The 14,351-nt window shown below is 39.8% G+C and overlaps 1 protein-coding gene across 3 annotated transcripts in view; it reads left to right on the forward strand.

The window, feature by feature from the left end:
• The window catches only part of ERCC6 (ERCC excision repair 6, chromatin remodeling factor), a 48,935-nt gene extending 38,904 nt beyond the window's left edge, over nt 1-10,031 (forward strand). For all 3 annotated transcript variants that reach the window (XM_054163346.1, XM_054163345.1, XM_009897715.2), the window contains 8 exons: nt 4-114; nt 1,106-1,225; nt 2,887-2,981; nt 4,754-4,899; nt 4,982-5,704; nt 6,302-6,503; nt 6,837-6,915; nt 7,356-10,031. In XM_054163346.1, coding sequence (XP_054019321.1) covers nt 4-114; nt 1,106-1,225; nt 2,887-2,981; nt 4,754-4,899; nt 4,982-5,704; nt 6,302-6,503; nt 6,837-6,915; nt 7,356-7,784 — 1,905 coding nt within the window. In that variant the 3' untranslated portion in view covers nt 7,785-10,031. The remainder of the gene's footprint in view (nt 1-3; nt 115-1,105; nt 1,226-2,886; nt 2,982-4,753; nt 4,900-4,981; nt 5,705-6,301; nt 6,504-6,836; nt 6,916-7,355) is intronic.
• Nucleotides 10,032-14,351: the final 4,320 nt, after the last annotated feature.

Raw genomic sequence — 14,351 nt, forward strand, 5'->3', positions numbered from 1 at the left:
CAGATGCTGCAGATACTTGAAGTCTTTGTGAGAGACAGAAACTATTCCTACCTCAGGATGGATGGTACCACAACAATAGCCTCCAGGCAGCCCCTTATAACAAGATACAATGAGGTGAGATGTTGCACCCTACATGCTAATGCCTATTATTGAGTTCTTGCACTCCTTTTAGGTCTATTATTAAGGATACTGGTTCAGATTTGAGACACAAAACTGGGGAGTACAGTCACTTTCTTTGTGAGAGGGGGAAAATGTTGATCTTTTTTTCACACTTGAGTTTTCTGCTAAGAAATGGAATGGAATGGAATGGAATGGAATGGAATGGAATGGAATGGAATGGAATGGAATAGAATAGAATAGAATAGAATAGAATAGAATAGAATAGAATAGAATAGAATAGAATAGAATAGAATAGAATAGAATAGAATAGAAGAGTAGAATTACCAGATTGGAAAAGACCTTTGAGATAATCAAGTCCAACCTGTCTCCCAACACCATCTAATCAACTAAACAATGGCAGCAAGCGCCCCATCCAGTCTCTTCCTAAACACCTCCAGTGACGGTGACTCCACCACCTCCCTGGGCAGCACATTCCAATGGCAAATCACTCTTTCTATGAAGAACTTCTCCCTAACATCCAGCCTAAACCTCCCCTGGTGCAGCTTGAATCTGTCTCCTCTTGTTCTGGTGCTGGCCACCCGGGAGCAGACACCAACCCCCACCTGGCTACATCCTCCCTTCAAATCTTGCAGCAATTCCCTTCTTTGAGCTATTAGGACTAAGAAGTTTCCGGTTCCTCAGCTGTTGTAAATGCCCACTGACATGGGTGGGCTGGTACTGTTCCTCAAGGAGCTAGCCTTCTGACACTAGCCTTCATCAGAGCCCAAAAGTGTGTTCCCTCTCTGCCTGGCTTCTCGCCAGCCACTCTGACCCCAGCCTGTAGCACTGCATGGGGTTGTTGTGGCCAATGTGTAGAACCCAGCAAAAAGTTCTGATAGAAGAATCCAGGAAATTTAAAATTAAACTAAAAAAAAAAGGTGTCTTGTACTTTGTCAATTCTTGGGGTTTAAATTTTTTGCTTTTTAAATTCTCTCTTATGTTATAGGACAAATCCATATTTATTTTTCTTCTAACAACTCGTGTTGGTGGCATTGGGGTTAACTTGACTGGTGCTGACCGGGTAATTATTTATGATCCTGACTGGAATCCCAGTACTGACACACAGGTGAGCTTGGTTCATGACATTCTATTTACCAGCTAAGTTGAAATAGAGCTGAAGACAGAGTGATATTTATCTCCTCAACTGGTGTTAAACCACTATGTCACTCTTCCCTAAGTCGTTGTTCCCAGAAATAGGTGCTTAGGGTGTGGTTCCACATTATGATTACTCTTGTGGTGAAGCCAATCTAAGAGGCTCCCACCACATCCCCTTTATGCTGTTATACCTTAGCACTCTGCAGTATTGTTGATTCACATAGCCTGCTTAGAGTGTAGCCAAGCAGACAGATGAAATGGCCTGGGTTTTGTGAGGTTTTTGTGTTGTTGGGGTTTTTTCATATAAATTAACTAGACATTTCTGAAGAGAGAGTAGAGTTGTGCAAGCTCTTGAACAGACATGACTGTTCATGATAGCAACGCAGGGTAAGAGAAGGAGGACAAGTATTGTTTAAATTGGTTTTGTCACTAAATAATGGTATGTAGCTAGAAGAAGCTTAGAAACTGCTGCTAAGCTGTTTAAGTACCTTTATGAATTATAGAATCATGGAATCAATAAGGTTGGAAAAGACCTCAAAGATCATCAAGTCCAACCTGTCACCACAGAACTCATGACTACTAAACCACAGCACCAAGTGCCATGTCCAATCCCCTCTTGAACACCTTCAGGGACAGTGACTCTACTACTTCCCTGGGCAGCCCATTCCAATGGCTAAAAACTATCTCTGTGAAGAACTTTCTCCTCACCTCGAGCCTAAACTTCCCCTGGTGCAGCTGGAGACTGTGTCCTCTTGTTCTAGTGCTGCTTGCCTGGGAGAAGAGACCAACCCCCACCTGTCTACAACCTCCCTTCAGGTAGTTGTAGAGAGCAGTATGTCTCCTATAAGCCTCCTCTTCTGCCGGCTAAACAATCCCAGTTCCCTTGGCATCTCCTCATAAGGCTTGTGCTCGAAGCCTCTCACCATCCTTGTTGCGCTTCTCTGGACACATTCAAGAGTCTCAGTGTCCTTTTTAAATTAGGGACCCAGAACTGGACACAGTACTCAAGGTGTGGCCTAACCGGTGCTAAGTACAGGGGCACAATGACTTCCCTGCTGCTGCTGGCCACACTATTTCTGATGCACGCTTCTGATGAAATTGAGCTTTATCTGATGGTGCAGTGAGAGTCTGGTTTATCAGATCCATGAAGCTTACATCTTTGAGAGCTAAGAACTATTTTGGAAGTGTGTAGTATGATGTAGAGTGGTCTGTTTTTTAACAGTGTGTTCAAGATGTTTGTAGGAAAGTTTTTGGTTAAAAAAAAAAAGAAGAAAAGCTCAAAGGAAATTTGTATATTAAAGATCTTTTGTGAAATAGATCCCTTTTGGAATAAGTCTGTATGAAGTACATATCCTAGATACGAGCTCAAATTTTAACAATTCTTTTGTTTTGAGATTTTTTTTTGCATAGATTTCTTGGTACAATTGGAGACTTGTCTTTTTACACATGTAAACTTTCTAAACTGTCTCCCTCTCCAGCTAATTTGTCCAAGTGCTGTAGAAATACCACAGCTATATAACTTCTTGAACTGTCTGTTCAATGTCCAAACTAGGCTTGAAACAACACTATTGATGGCTCTGTCAAACATATGTCTAAGGCTAATGTGTGATAACCAAACCTTCTGTGTTCCAGGCTCGAGAACGTGCTTGGAGAATAGGCCAAAAGAAACAGGTGACTGTGTATAGACTTCTCACTGCAGGTACTATTGAAGAGAAAATCTACCACAGGTCAGTCAGAACGATTGCTTGAATACAACCAAGAAAATGTTTGTAGCCAATCTGCAGTGATGTTAACAGTGACACACCTGAGCCTCTGCCTGTATGACCTGTAACCCTCAGCCCTGAGGGCACGTCACAGAAAACTTTCTAAAATTTCTGCTGAGGCCTTCTAATTAGATTCCCAGCTGCAGGGCTGCTCTAGCTCAAAGACCCAGATGCTCAATATGCATTCCATCTAGAATTCACTGTAAATGAGAGAGTATGAGCCATACAGATAGAAAAAATGAGCACCTTACTCAGAAGATAAGACTCAACAATCCTGAAATGCAAATGGAAATCAGCAAGTCCTTTACACTGCCTTTAGGTTGTATAGAGATATATGTGGTACACACGTCCGTTTACTATTCTGCAAACCCAATTTGACTTTATTCCCAACTCATTCCAAAGTGAGAGAATTAAACCCCCAAAACTACCAGTCATATTCATCTTATTTATTTCAAAATGTAGCTAAAGTTTTAAAGTGGCTGTATTTTGAAATCAATGTAACATTTTTGGTTTGCTTTCTCTGTCAGTTCTCCGTAGTTAGCCCCACTCTCATGAATTCCAAACGAATGTACATGGGAATCCTCTCTCTATGCATTACTTTTTAGAACTGGAATACCCTCTTTGAAAACACAGATGAATGAAAAGCTCTAAATAATGAAATACCCACACTTACTAAGTGCCTTTGTTTAATCTGTTTTACCACATGGACACAAAACATCCGCTGCTGGTTGGCTGGTGTCCCTCTGGCATACTTGAGTATTTAAATAGCACTGACCACATCAAGGAAGTGGGCTTTAAGGGTCAGGACAGCCATCAGAAATTCAGTTATTTCTAGAACAGTGCCACTGCACTTCAAACTTTAAGCAAGTTGACTTTTCTCTCTGCCTGTATTTTCTTCCCTACAAATACGTGATCAGCCTTGCAAGAAGCTGTGTAGTTCAGCTAATTCTTAAAAGCTTTAAAGTCTTCTCACAGGTATACTACACTATCTGGGACCTATGTTTAAACTTAGTTTTTTGTCAATTGGATTTAAAAAAAGTTTCCCTGCTTAATGCCTGCACAGCCAAAACCATGATAAAAGCACTTCTTGAGAACAGATTTCCATCATAATTTAGGGATGTGGGTTTTGTACAGGAAAACAGCGCCTAGAACTTCTGTGTTGGCACAGAAGTAGATGTACCAATCCTAGAAGACTTCTTTCAGTTTAGCTCTCCCCCAGATTTGTTCCTTTCAGTCCTCTGCAAAGGGACTCTTCTTACCCTCTTTCTCAGCCACGAGTCTCATTTTCTTTTCCAGTGATTGTCATCCAGTTACCACCGTAAGACTGAGCTACTCCACTGCTTTTGATTCCTCCAACTAAACAAACTGTCAAAATGTTAGCAGTTTGACATGAATTGTGCTTTGCTTTCAGGAGCTTTCTGATCATTTCATTGTAATATATTCTATCTTTTCCATTTTAATGGACAAAAAAAAAAACTTCTAGCTGTCAAGTTATTTATTGCTTAGTTAAGAGATGCCACAGGATGGTAGCTACATGTTGTGTTATGGAGTTGATTGAAAGTTACTAACTCAAGGTTGTCCTTTGGAAAATAACATCATCTTCCCCCTACTTGTTTGGCAGGGTAACATTTGTACTTAGGCATCTTCCTGTAAAAAAAAAAAAGTACTGCATTCAGTACTTTAACATAGGTAGACATCTGTTGCATGCACAAAGTACTTCTTTTTTCTTCTTTTAGACAAATCTTCAAACAGTTTTTAACGAACAGAGTGTTGAAGGACCCTAAGCAGAGGCGCTTTTTCAAGTCCAATGATCTTTATGAGCTTTTTACTCTGAGCAGCCCAGATGTGTCTCAGGGGACAGAAACAAGTGCAATTTTTGCAGGTACACATTTTTCTGTTTGTTTAAAAGAAGAAAAAAGCTTGAAGTGCTTGATAAATGGATACTAATTTCATTCATCCCTCAGGTACTGGTTCAGATGTTCAAGTCCCAAAACGCCAATTGAAACGAAAGCTCGAAAAGCCACCTGATAATGTCACTTCTGAAGGTGATCTTACAGAAAGCAGCTCACCTAAGTGCAGCAAGTCATCCAGTTCCTACTCAACCACCCACATGACAAATTCTTCTACTAAAGAGATAGAGGCAAGTGAGGAAACCAAAGGAAATTTGGAAGCCTTTGACCAAAATAATGATACAAAAGATAATACACAAGCTTCTACTGATATAAACTCATTGGATAAAAGCAAGGAGGAAAGCTTGGAAAGAGCTAGGAAATCTTTGGCCCAGTCATTGCCAGGTGATGCAGGGTCTTCAGAGTATACCAAATGTGTGAATGCCACAGTGGGTGAAGTAGTACATGAAGCAGCTAATGCAAATGTCAAGGGAGATTCTAGCCTTACATGTGGTGCTGATGGCTCTTGGGAAAAGCAAACTGGTAAAACTGAAGATGAGCAATTAGATAATCATTCTAAATGTACCTCAAAAACAAAGCATAGGGTGGATATGCTGTCACATGAGAGCCACAAAGATAAGTCTAAGAAGAAACATCACAAAGATGCCAAATTTGAAGGAGAGCGCATTCCTCATCTAGTGAAACAAAAGCGATACCAAAGGGACAACAGTGAAGAGAAGGAGGACTCCTCAAAGCAAAACGATGATTATGTCTTGGAGAAGCTTTTCAAAAAATCAGGTAACCATTGATACTTGGCTGCTTAGCTGTGTCAGACATTGAAACAAAGCTGTATCAAACTTAGGCAAATGTTATTCTGGCGCTACAATACAAAATGGGTTTTATCTGTTCTGTTACTGTGGTGAAACATTAAAATGAAACATCATTGAAATGCTTCAGTTATGAATGTGCTAATTGCCTTGGCACAAACATTTCAGAGAAATCTTCAGCCTTCCAGAAACACTTCTGGATACAGAAGCAGTGCAGTGTTTCTTTTAGAAATAAGGATGTAACAAACTTTAATTTACGCAAGGGTTTCACTTCTGTCTACCCTGCCCCTACCAACAGAAGTGATCAATTTCCATACATAATTGCCAAGTCTGTTGTGAATAATGACCCAGTCAGCACAACAGAAGTGGTTTGCTGTCAAACTGATTGTTTGTTAGAAGGGAATTCTCTATTGGAAATTACAATACTGAAGTACTGAATGTAATCAACCTGAAAAGGGAAAAATGTGATTTTGGCATTCACCGAAACAGTGAATATTTAATTCTACAGATAACCACTTAAGCTAACAGATGTCCTCTTTCACCTTCTTATGTATCATCTGGGTTTTAGGGGTGCATAGTGTTATGAAGCATGATGTTATCATGGAAGCTTCCAGTTCAGATCATGTGCTGGTGGAAGCAGAAGCAAGCAGAGTGGCCCAGGATGCCTTAAGAGCCTTAAAAGTCTCTCGACAGCGGTGTTTAGGAGCTGCTTCTGGTGTGCCAACATGGACAGGCATGAGTGGTCTTTCAGGTGCACCATCAGGGATAAAGTAAGTTCAGTCCTCATGCTGCTTTTCCAAAAACAAGAGTTCCTTGTAATACTATGGGTTTATCCTTTTTTGGCACTTGATATTCACAGTAATGTATATCAAAGTGGAATTTCACAGTTTATATTTAATCAAGATGTGAAGGCATATTACAAGCCTACAAAGTCCATTCCGAAGTACAAAGAAAGCATTATTGTTGCACAGTAGAGGAGAGAGAGTTTGGCAGAGGGCTCTTGAGAACCCTAAAATGTAAACCCAGTCAGTGTTTTTGGCAAAACTATCCTAATCATTTTGAGAAGGATGTTTTATGGTGTTAATTCTTTTGTGGGTTTCTAGGAGTCGATTTGGTCAAAAAAGAAACTCCAGGCTGCTTTCTTCACCTTCTACTTGTGCATCACCTGCAAAGAAGTGCAAGGTAAGAGTCACAAACTAACATTTCTCTTGTAATAGCTGATATATGTGAAATGTTCTGATTTGTGCAACAAATCTGATTTATACTGTAGATGTATCATGTCCATTTGTTATACAATTATGTAGAATTTCAGAGTTTTTTAGTTAAACATTAATTAGACCTTTTATGTTTTGACAGCAGTCGCTGAAGTCTAATTAGATAAAACAGCCACAAATTGCAACATGATCTGATTACCTGTCTCAAAATCAGCAAAGCTTTACTTTTGCTTCTGAAGTTCTAAATTTGAGACCAGAAGAAGTTATCTCTCTAATTTGTATTACAGATGACTAACTTCTGAGTGTTCAGATTTGTTGTTTGAGTCTAAACAGCAGAAATATTTTGTTTAAGAGATTCTGTGGACCTCAAAATCCAACTTTCTCCATAGTCTGTGTGTTTGTTTGCAGGATGCAGATACAGTAAAGAAAGAAAATGTAAAGAAGGGTACTTCCAATGGGCACTTTGATGGAAAATCTGGAGAGTCATCATCCAGCGCACTAGACTCTTCATCTTTATTAGCTAAGATGAGAGCAAGAAATCACTTTCTTTTACCACGGCAGACAGGGAACGAGGAAGATGAGAATCATCAGCAAGCACCCACCGTAGCCCCGTGTTCAACAGAATATGACGAGCTGCTTGTGAGCGTGCGTAACTTCATCGCGTTCCAGGCCCGCGGGAATGGCGAGGCAAGCACTCAGGAGCTGCTGCATGAGTTTGAGTCCAAACTGCCTGCAGCGCACTCCTGCGTCTTTAGAGAACTGCTCCGTAATCTCTGCACCTTCCACAGGAGCCCGAATGGTGAAGGTGTCTGGAGGCTGAAGCCAGAATTCCGCTGACCTTTGCCAAGGGAAGGCACCTGTCTGTGCACTCAACCACTACTCTCCTTTCAAAGACTTGCTGTTTCTTTTTTAAAATGAGGAATTATTTCACATTCATAACTTAATAACTGACTTGAGCAGTCAGTGGTGTGCAGTGCTCGTTGCAGGCTCAGAGCCAGCTTAATTTCTGACTTACGCTATTTATATGAAAGTGCCATCTACCTCACAGACGAAACAACCCAAAATATCAGCACCTTTTCTTTTAGAAGAAATTCTAATATAAATGGGATGAAGAGTACCTTCTGACTTTTTATTGCAATAAGAACCATGGATGTTGCCGTGGGTTGTAAGATTATTTTTTTTTTATTTGATTTCTATGAAATTACAAGAACTTCTCCCTCAGCTTTTTTGTATGATACTTGAATAGTCATGGGGCACATGGCTAAAAAAAAAGAATTAGAAAAATGGTTAGTGGTCAGTATTCACTTATACCAACAAGTACAGCAAAATCATTGTGTGACACTTCCCTCAGCCGTGAGAATTTTGTTTTCATGTTGGTGCTTTCATTGTTGCCGGTATCTAGCATATATACTGTAACTCAGATCACTAATTAACTTGGAAAATAATTCTACTGCCACGGAGGTTTAATAACAAAAAAAGGAAAGTCTGGCAGCATATTGAGGTGACTGACAGTTGATTATTATGGAAAACTTATTATATCACTGAAAAAAAACATTTACACTTTAATCATCGATTCAGTTACAGTCCCATACACCACTGGCAATTGTGTGGTAAGATATTTCTTACTACTGAGGTGATAGTAATTTATGTTTGTCACAGAGTGTAGACTGATAATTAAAACCCCATGAAACGTTCATGGGTCTCACTGTAATTTATGTCAAAAACTTTCCAGTTCCCTGTTAGCACTTAAATACCTTGGCAGAGACTGAGGTGTTTATTGGTCAGAGGGGGGATGGTTTCACTGTAATTTACTAAACGTAATCACTTTTGGCCAGAGACATAATTGGAGCGTATGCAGAAGTTACAAGTCATACCTATTCTGTCGATAAGGAAAACCTTGGTCTTCCTGACAGTCACACAAGTTCTAATACCTATTTTCTTCGAAGGAAGGAAGGACTGGACTATTTGTATCAAACCCAAGTAGTACATTGGGTCTCTCTGTAAACTGTACTGTATATTGAAATCTTAAGGGAGTGAAAACTGATAGATTTTGAGAAAAAACACATTTATGCACATTCTAGTAGCATCATTAAATTACTGTATAGCTTAAACTAGGAACAGTTAAATCATAACACCTAATGCCTTTCCTGTCTCTTAAGCAAGAGAGAAAAGGGAAAGCTGAGCTACTTTTAGTTTTTCAGTGGAAAGTGTCCTGTTTACTTCAAGTGAAAGTACAAATATTGGCACATGTATGGTGGAGCAAGAATTCACACTGTTAATTTAATCTCATAAAGAAAGTTTCTAAGATCCTTCCAGTGTTCTTTCCTCTTGTTTTTGCTCAGTGCTAAAGAATCTGTAGAGATTTTCCAAAAGTGGTGCCTCACTGTTTTAATAACCGGTCAGCTGGCTTTTCACAAACTGGAGTTGGAGAGGGCATACAGCCCAAGAACATGATTTTATTTCCCTCATGGCATTTTAAGGTGGGACCATTGCACCTCTTCCTCACATTTCTTTTTCTGATCCCACTTCTATTCACTTACATTCCTTCTCTCAGGAGAAAGGTGAAACCAAGAATATGGGCTGCAATTACAAAACACTTCAAAAACTGTGGATCAGTTGATAGGAACTTAAAATGGATCAAAAAAGAATAAAAACAAACCAATTTTGCTGTTCTCCCCAAAGCTACAAGGAATTCTAATTGGCTTTGGGTGTCATGCTCCCATGCATCCCTATGCCTCAGGAACACACCACGAACTCAGCTGTCAGCAAAGCTGCTGTTGCCACTTCAGGGGTCAGTTCTGGTGTCCTGTTTTAGCTACTGCTTCCAATCTTGAAGACAAAGGTCCTGTACTAATGAAAGTTTGCAGCTTCTCGATGATGTATTTATGTAAATAGACTTGCATGTGCTTTTGATAAATCCTTGACTTTTGTGGACTTATTAAAAAAGCAAACTCAAAAGTCTGTTGTAGAAGTCTTCTTTGAGGGTGGGAAGGAAAATAGGTTGGGGAGGGCCATCTTTTCCTGTATAGCATGGCTTTTGCTAAATGATTCATATTATTGTTTTAAGTACTTTTCTATTTTCCATGCAACTTCAAATTCTGCATCCTAGTGACTAGATGTTTTCCAGTGCTGGCTTTTGTTCACAGTGTTTAAAAGACACAATATATATTAGCAAAATATTCAAATTAATATTTTTAAGTATTTGATCTCCAAAGTGTATGTGATTAAAGGTCTACAGGCTGATTTATAGCTAAAAGTTGTTCTGTAATATAATACAGCTACTATACGTTTTGAAGCAGAAGAGTTATTTCACAATGATCCTAGTTTTATTCCATAAGGCATTATTTCATTCTCTCTATTTCATCTTTTGGCCTTACTTGTGTAAAGTGAATTCCTTTCACATCTTCAAAGAATATCTGAAACAATTCCTGACTTTATGTAGTTTACCATTTATTTAAAGGTAAGCTATAGGTAATTGTTTTTAAAGCTCATATTGTAGCCTTCTCAGTTTCCCAAGTATGCAGTGTTCCAGTTTGTAGTAGCCACTTTGTGTGTCAAGACTTTCAAAAGGACTTAGGATTTTATTCTTCATAAAATAGAATAGAATAGAATTAACCAGGTTGGAAAAGACCTTTGAGTCCAACCTATCATCCAACACCATCTAATCAACTAAACCATGGCAGCAAGCGCCCCATCCAGTCTCTTCCTAAATACCTTCAGTAATGGTGACTCCACCATCAAACTGGGCAGCCCATTCCAATGGCAAATCACTCTTTCTATAAAGAACTTCTTCCTAACATCCAGCCTAAACCTCCCATGGCACAGCTTGAGACTGTGTCCTCTTGTTCTGGTGCTGGCCACCCAGGAGAAGAGACCAACCCCCACCTAGCTACAACTTCCCTTCAAATCTTGCAGCAATTCCCTTCTTTGAGCTATTAGGAGTAAGAAGTTTCCAGTTCCTCAGCTGTTGTAAATGCCCACTGACAAGGATGGGCTGATACTGTTCCTCCAGGAGCTAGCCTTCTGACACTAGCCTTCATCGGAGCCCAAAAGCGTGTTTCTGGGCTGCTGCACAAATGTGATTGAAATAGCCACAGAACATTTGCCTTTCTCCAGTTCATGCATGGAAAGGACAGTTGGAGGTGAGACGTCTTCCTAAAAAGCAATAGCCTGTAGCATGGGTTGATTTTGGTTGATTTTCCACAAAGAATGATCTCGTAGGCTCCATTTTTTGGGCTGAATTTCAGATAAGAGTCTTATATAGGGGTGACCTTATTACTCTCAGGGGTGACCTTGTTACTCTCTACAACTACCTGAAGGGAGGTTGTAGACAGGCGGATGTTGGTCTCTTCTCCCAGGCAGCCAGTACCAGAACAAGAGGACACAGTCTCAGGCTGCGCCAGAGGAGGTTTAGACTGGATGTTAGGAAGAAGTTCTATACAGAGAGAGTGATTGCCCATTGGAATGGGCTGCCTGGGGAGGTGGTGGACTCACCATCATTGAAGGTGTTCAGGAGGAGACTTGATGGGGTGCTTGGTGCCATGGTTTAGTTGATTAGGTGGGTTGGATTGATTGATGGGTTGGATGTGATGATCTTGAAGGTCTCTTCCAACCTGGTTTATTCTATTCTATTCTATTCTATTCTATTCTATTCTATTCTATTCTATATATGCTTTTCAAAAATTACAGAGGTAGATGATGGCAATGATTTTAGTAGCCATCCAAAAATACCTTTGTGTCTTGTTTCCCCAGTCACAGTTACATATGAAGTGCACTTGGTTAATTATGCAACTGAATCAGGACTTCTTTTTTTTTCACATCCACCAGTCAACTCAGTTTGGTATACAATGAATACTGCGGGGCCCAAAATGTCTCTTCACTGATATGTAAGGAAAAAGCTCCTCACAGACAGACAGTGTTTTGCCTATGTAAAGACTTGAGGACATAACACAAAATCTGTTTGGTAAACTGTGTAACTGTGAAAATCGGAGAGGAATCCTCTGGGGAGGGAATTTTCCAGTAGCTTTCTGAATGTTGCACATTGAGATCTACCAAAAAAAAAGATAAAAACCCTCCCTACCTATAATGATACACCATACTTTCTCAAAGCTATTCAGGTAGGCATCACAGAACTAGAAAAGCAGTATTAAAGTAGGTACAGGATGTATCCTTTAGGGAAAGCTGTCACAGGAAACGGTAATTGAAGCAATTAATTTGACAAAACAGTCTTAGAGAAAGCAGTATCTTGACTGCTATTCTTTGGAAATGCTTTTCTCCTACAAAATACTTATTTTTACAAGAAACTGGATAGATTAATAATAAAATTGGTGGGATAATACCTAACTTGCATTCTTTTTGCATACTGCTGTGATTCTTATGTCAAATCTAACAATAACAGTTTAAGCTGTTGAGAGGTGTTGAGAAATAGCCATATCTCAGTAGTTCCACGAGAAAGGACGACGTCTCTTGTGCTGATGGCGGCTGTGCTTTCTCTAATTACACACAAAGATGCTGAAAAGACTAGATGTGAAGAGACCCCATGGCAGCTTTATCTAAACTTGGCTTACTCCCAGTGTATGGGCCCAGAAATTACTTAAACCATGAGGAAACATTAGGAAGGAATTAAGTTAGGTAGCATAGTTACTGAGATGGTTTAGAGTGATCTGCCTGTTTGGTCTTTTAGGAGCAGGGAGACTTGGATTCTCCTGCTATAAATTTCTGTGTGACTCTGGATGCAGTACTATACTTCTTGCTGCGTTGGTTTCCCCATTTGATAGAGTCTTTCAGGGAAGGCATGAAATCTTCCAAGTCCTTCAGGAAATGATAGCACTATACAAAGAAGCCCTAGTTGGTAAACCAGAATCAATCTGGCATCTTATTGTCTAGATCATTAATTCAGCAATGGTAGTTTATACAAAACTATCATTAAAAAATGCTGAGAGCTCAGATTTTGAAGGGCCTGAGTAGGGCACAAGTTGGGACATGCTGCAAGTCTGTACTTGGGAGTCTGTCTCCTCTGGGAGAGGTATTTATATATAAAGATACATGGCAAAACCACTCTCTGCTACTTAGGACCATTTAGAGTTTCCCTGCTCCAACATTCAAGCTAAATGCTGAATATGTTTATGAATTCGGTGCCTCTCTCCATCTACCCAGTCCTCAAGGGATTGTTATTCTAGGCTCTAGGGTGATGTCAGCACTACTACTTCACATGGCATCACTGATGTGATACAGTCCTTTCAGCTGAGATTTAGAAGATTAAGCTTTCCTTTCAGCTGAGATTTAGAAGATTATGCTTTCCTTAGTAATGATTCACTTTTGTTGGTAACTGGTTTTGTTGCCTCTGCTATCATTAGAAGTAAAGAGAAGTCTGACATCTTTCATGCAAGGGCCATGTCTCTTTTTTTAAATGGGCCTAAGACAGCCGCTATGAAATGAGTGCTCTGTGCCTGCAAAAGCCACAGTGAAGACTGCAGTGCATCATTGTTGGGTTCAGGGAGCAGAAAACCTCTTTTTTTCTTCTTCCTTTTTTTTTTTTTTCCCCAGAAGGAAGAGCTCTGTTACAAGTCACTAAGCTAGGAACCACCCTACACAGAGAATGTATGAAGAAGTGTCAGGCAGCTGTGTTGAGGAAGAAGCAGGTCCCAGCCTGCTCTATTCATTAGTTTCTTATGGTTTGTGCTAGCAGGAAATTAATAGAAGAGGGAGAATATATTCTGAGCTGAGCTCTTCATTTCTAAATGGCAGGACTAGATATGCATTTAAGTCCAAACTAAGGTTCTGAAATATGCAGTGAAAGCTCACAAGCAAATTTTGATTTGTCTTCTCTGATGATACCATGTGGTAACAAAGCTTTTTCAGTACCTCTCCCTTATTATTTATAATGGTATCAAAGATGATGTAGCAGGCCATCCCACTGTTATCACCCATAAGATATACCTGAAAGCCAGCTGATTTCGAACACTTCAGATGTTCCAAGCTGTCATTTAAGAGAGGGAAAGAGAAAAGCAATGCCAATGCTGAACTCTTCAGAGAATCCACCTACAATTTTAAGTTGTTAACCATCTGTCATAGTTCCCTACAGATTCCCTGTTTTTCCTGGGCTCCCAAAGCCACATTTCTCACAACATGTAAGTTGAGAGAACTTATTTTTATTGTATAGAACAGGGAGGTTGAAGCCTTGCACTAATTGCAAACCAGTACATAGTATCATCAGTGGAGCTATGACCAACTTCTGCATAAGGCTTACATAAGTGATGAGTCACGGAGTCTTACAAAAGAATAGGGAGCGAGGTTTTCATTATGTTGTTTGCCTAATCAGAAATATGAAAATAAAAGAACACAGCACTCAGTGGGTTACGTTTGGCTAACTGTAAGCTAGAATTTCTGTAGTTGTGTTACTAT

Source organism: Dryobates pubescens, chromosome 8 (assembly GCF_014839835.1).
Source record: "Dryobates pubescens isolate bDryPub1 chromosome 8, bDryPub1.pri, whole genome shotgun sequence".
NCBI lineage: Eukaryota > Metazoa > Chordata > Aves > Piciformes > Picidae > Dryobates > Dryobates pubescens.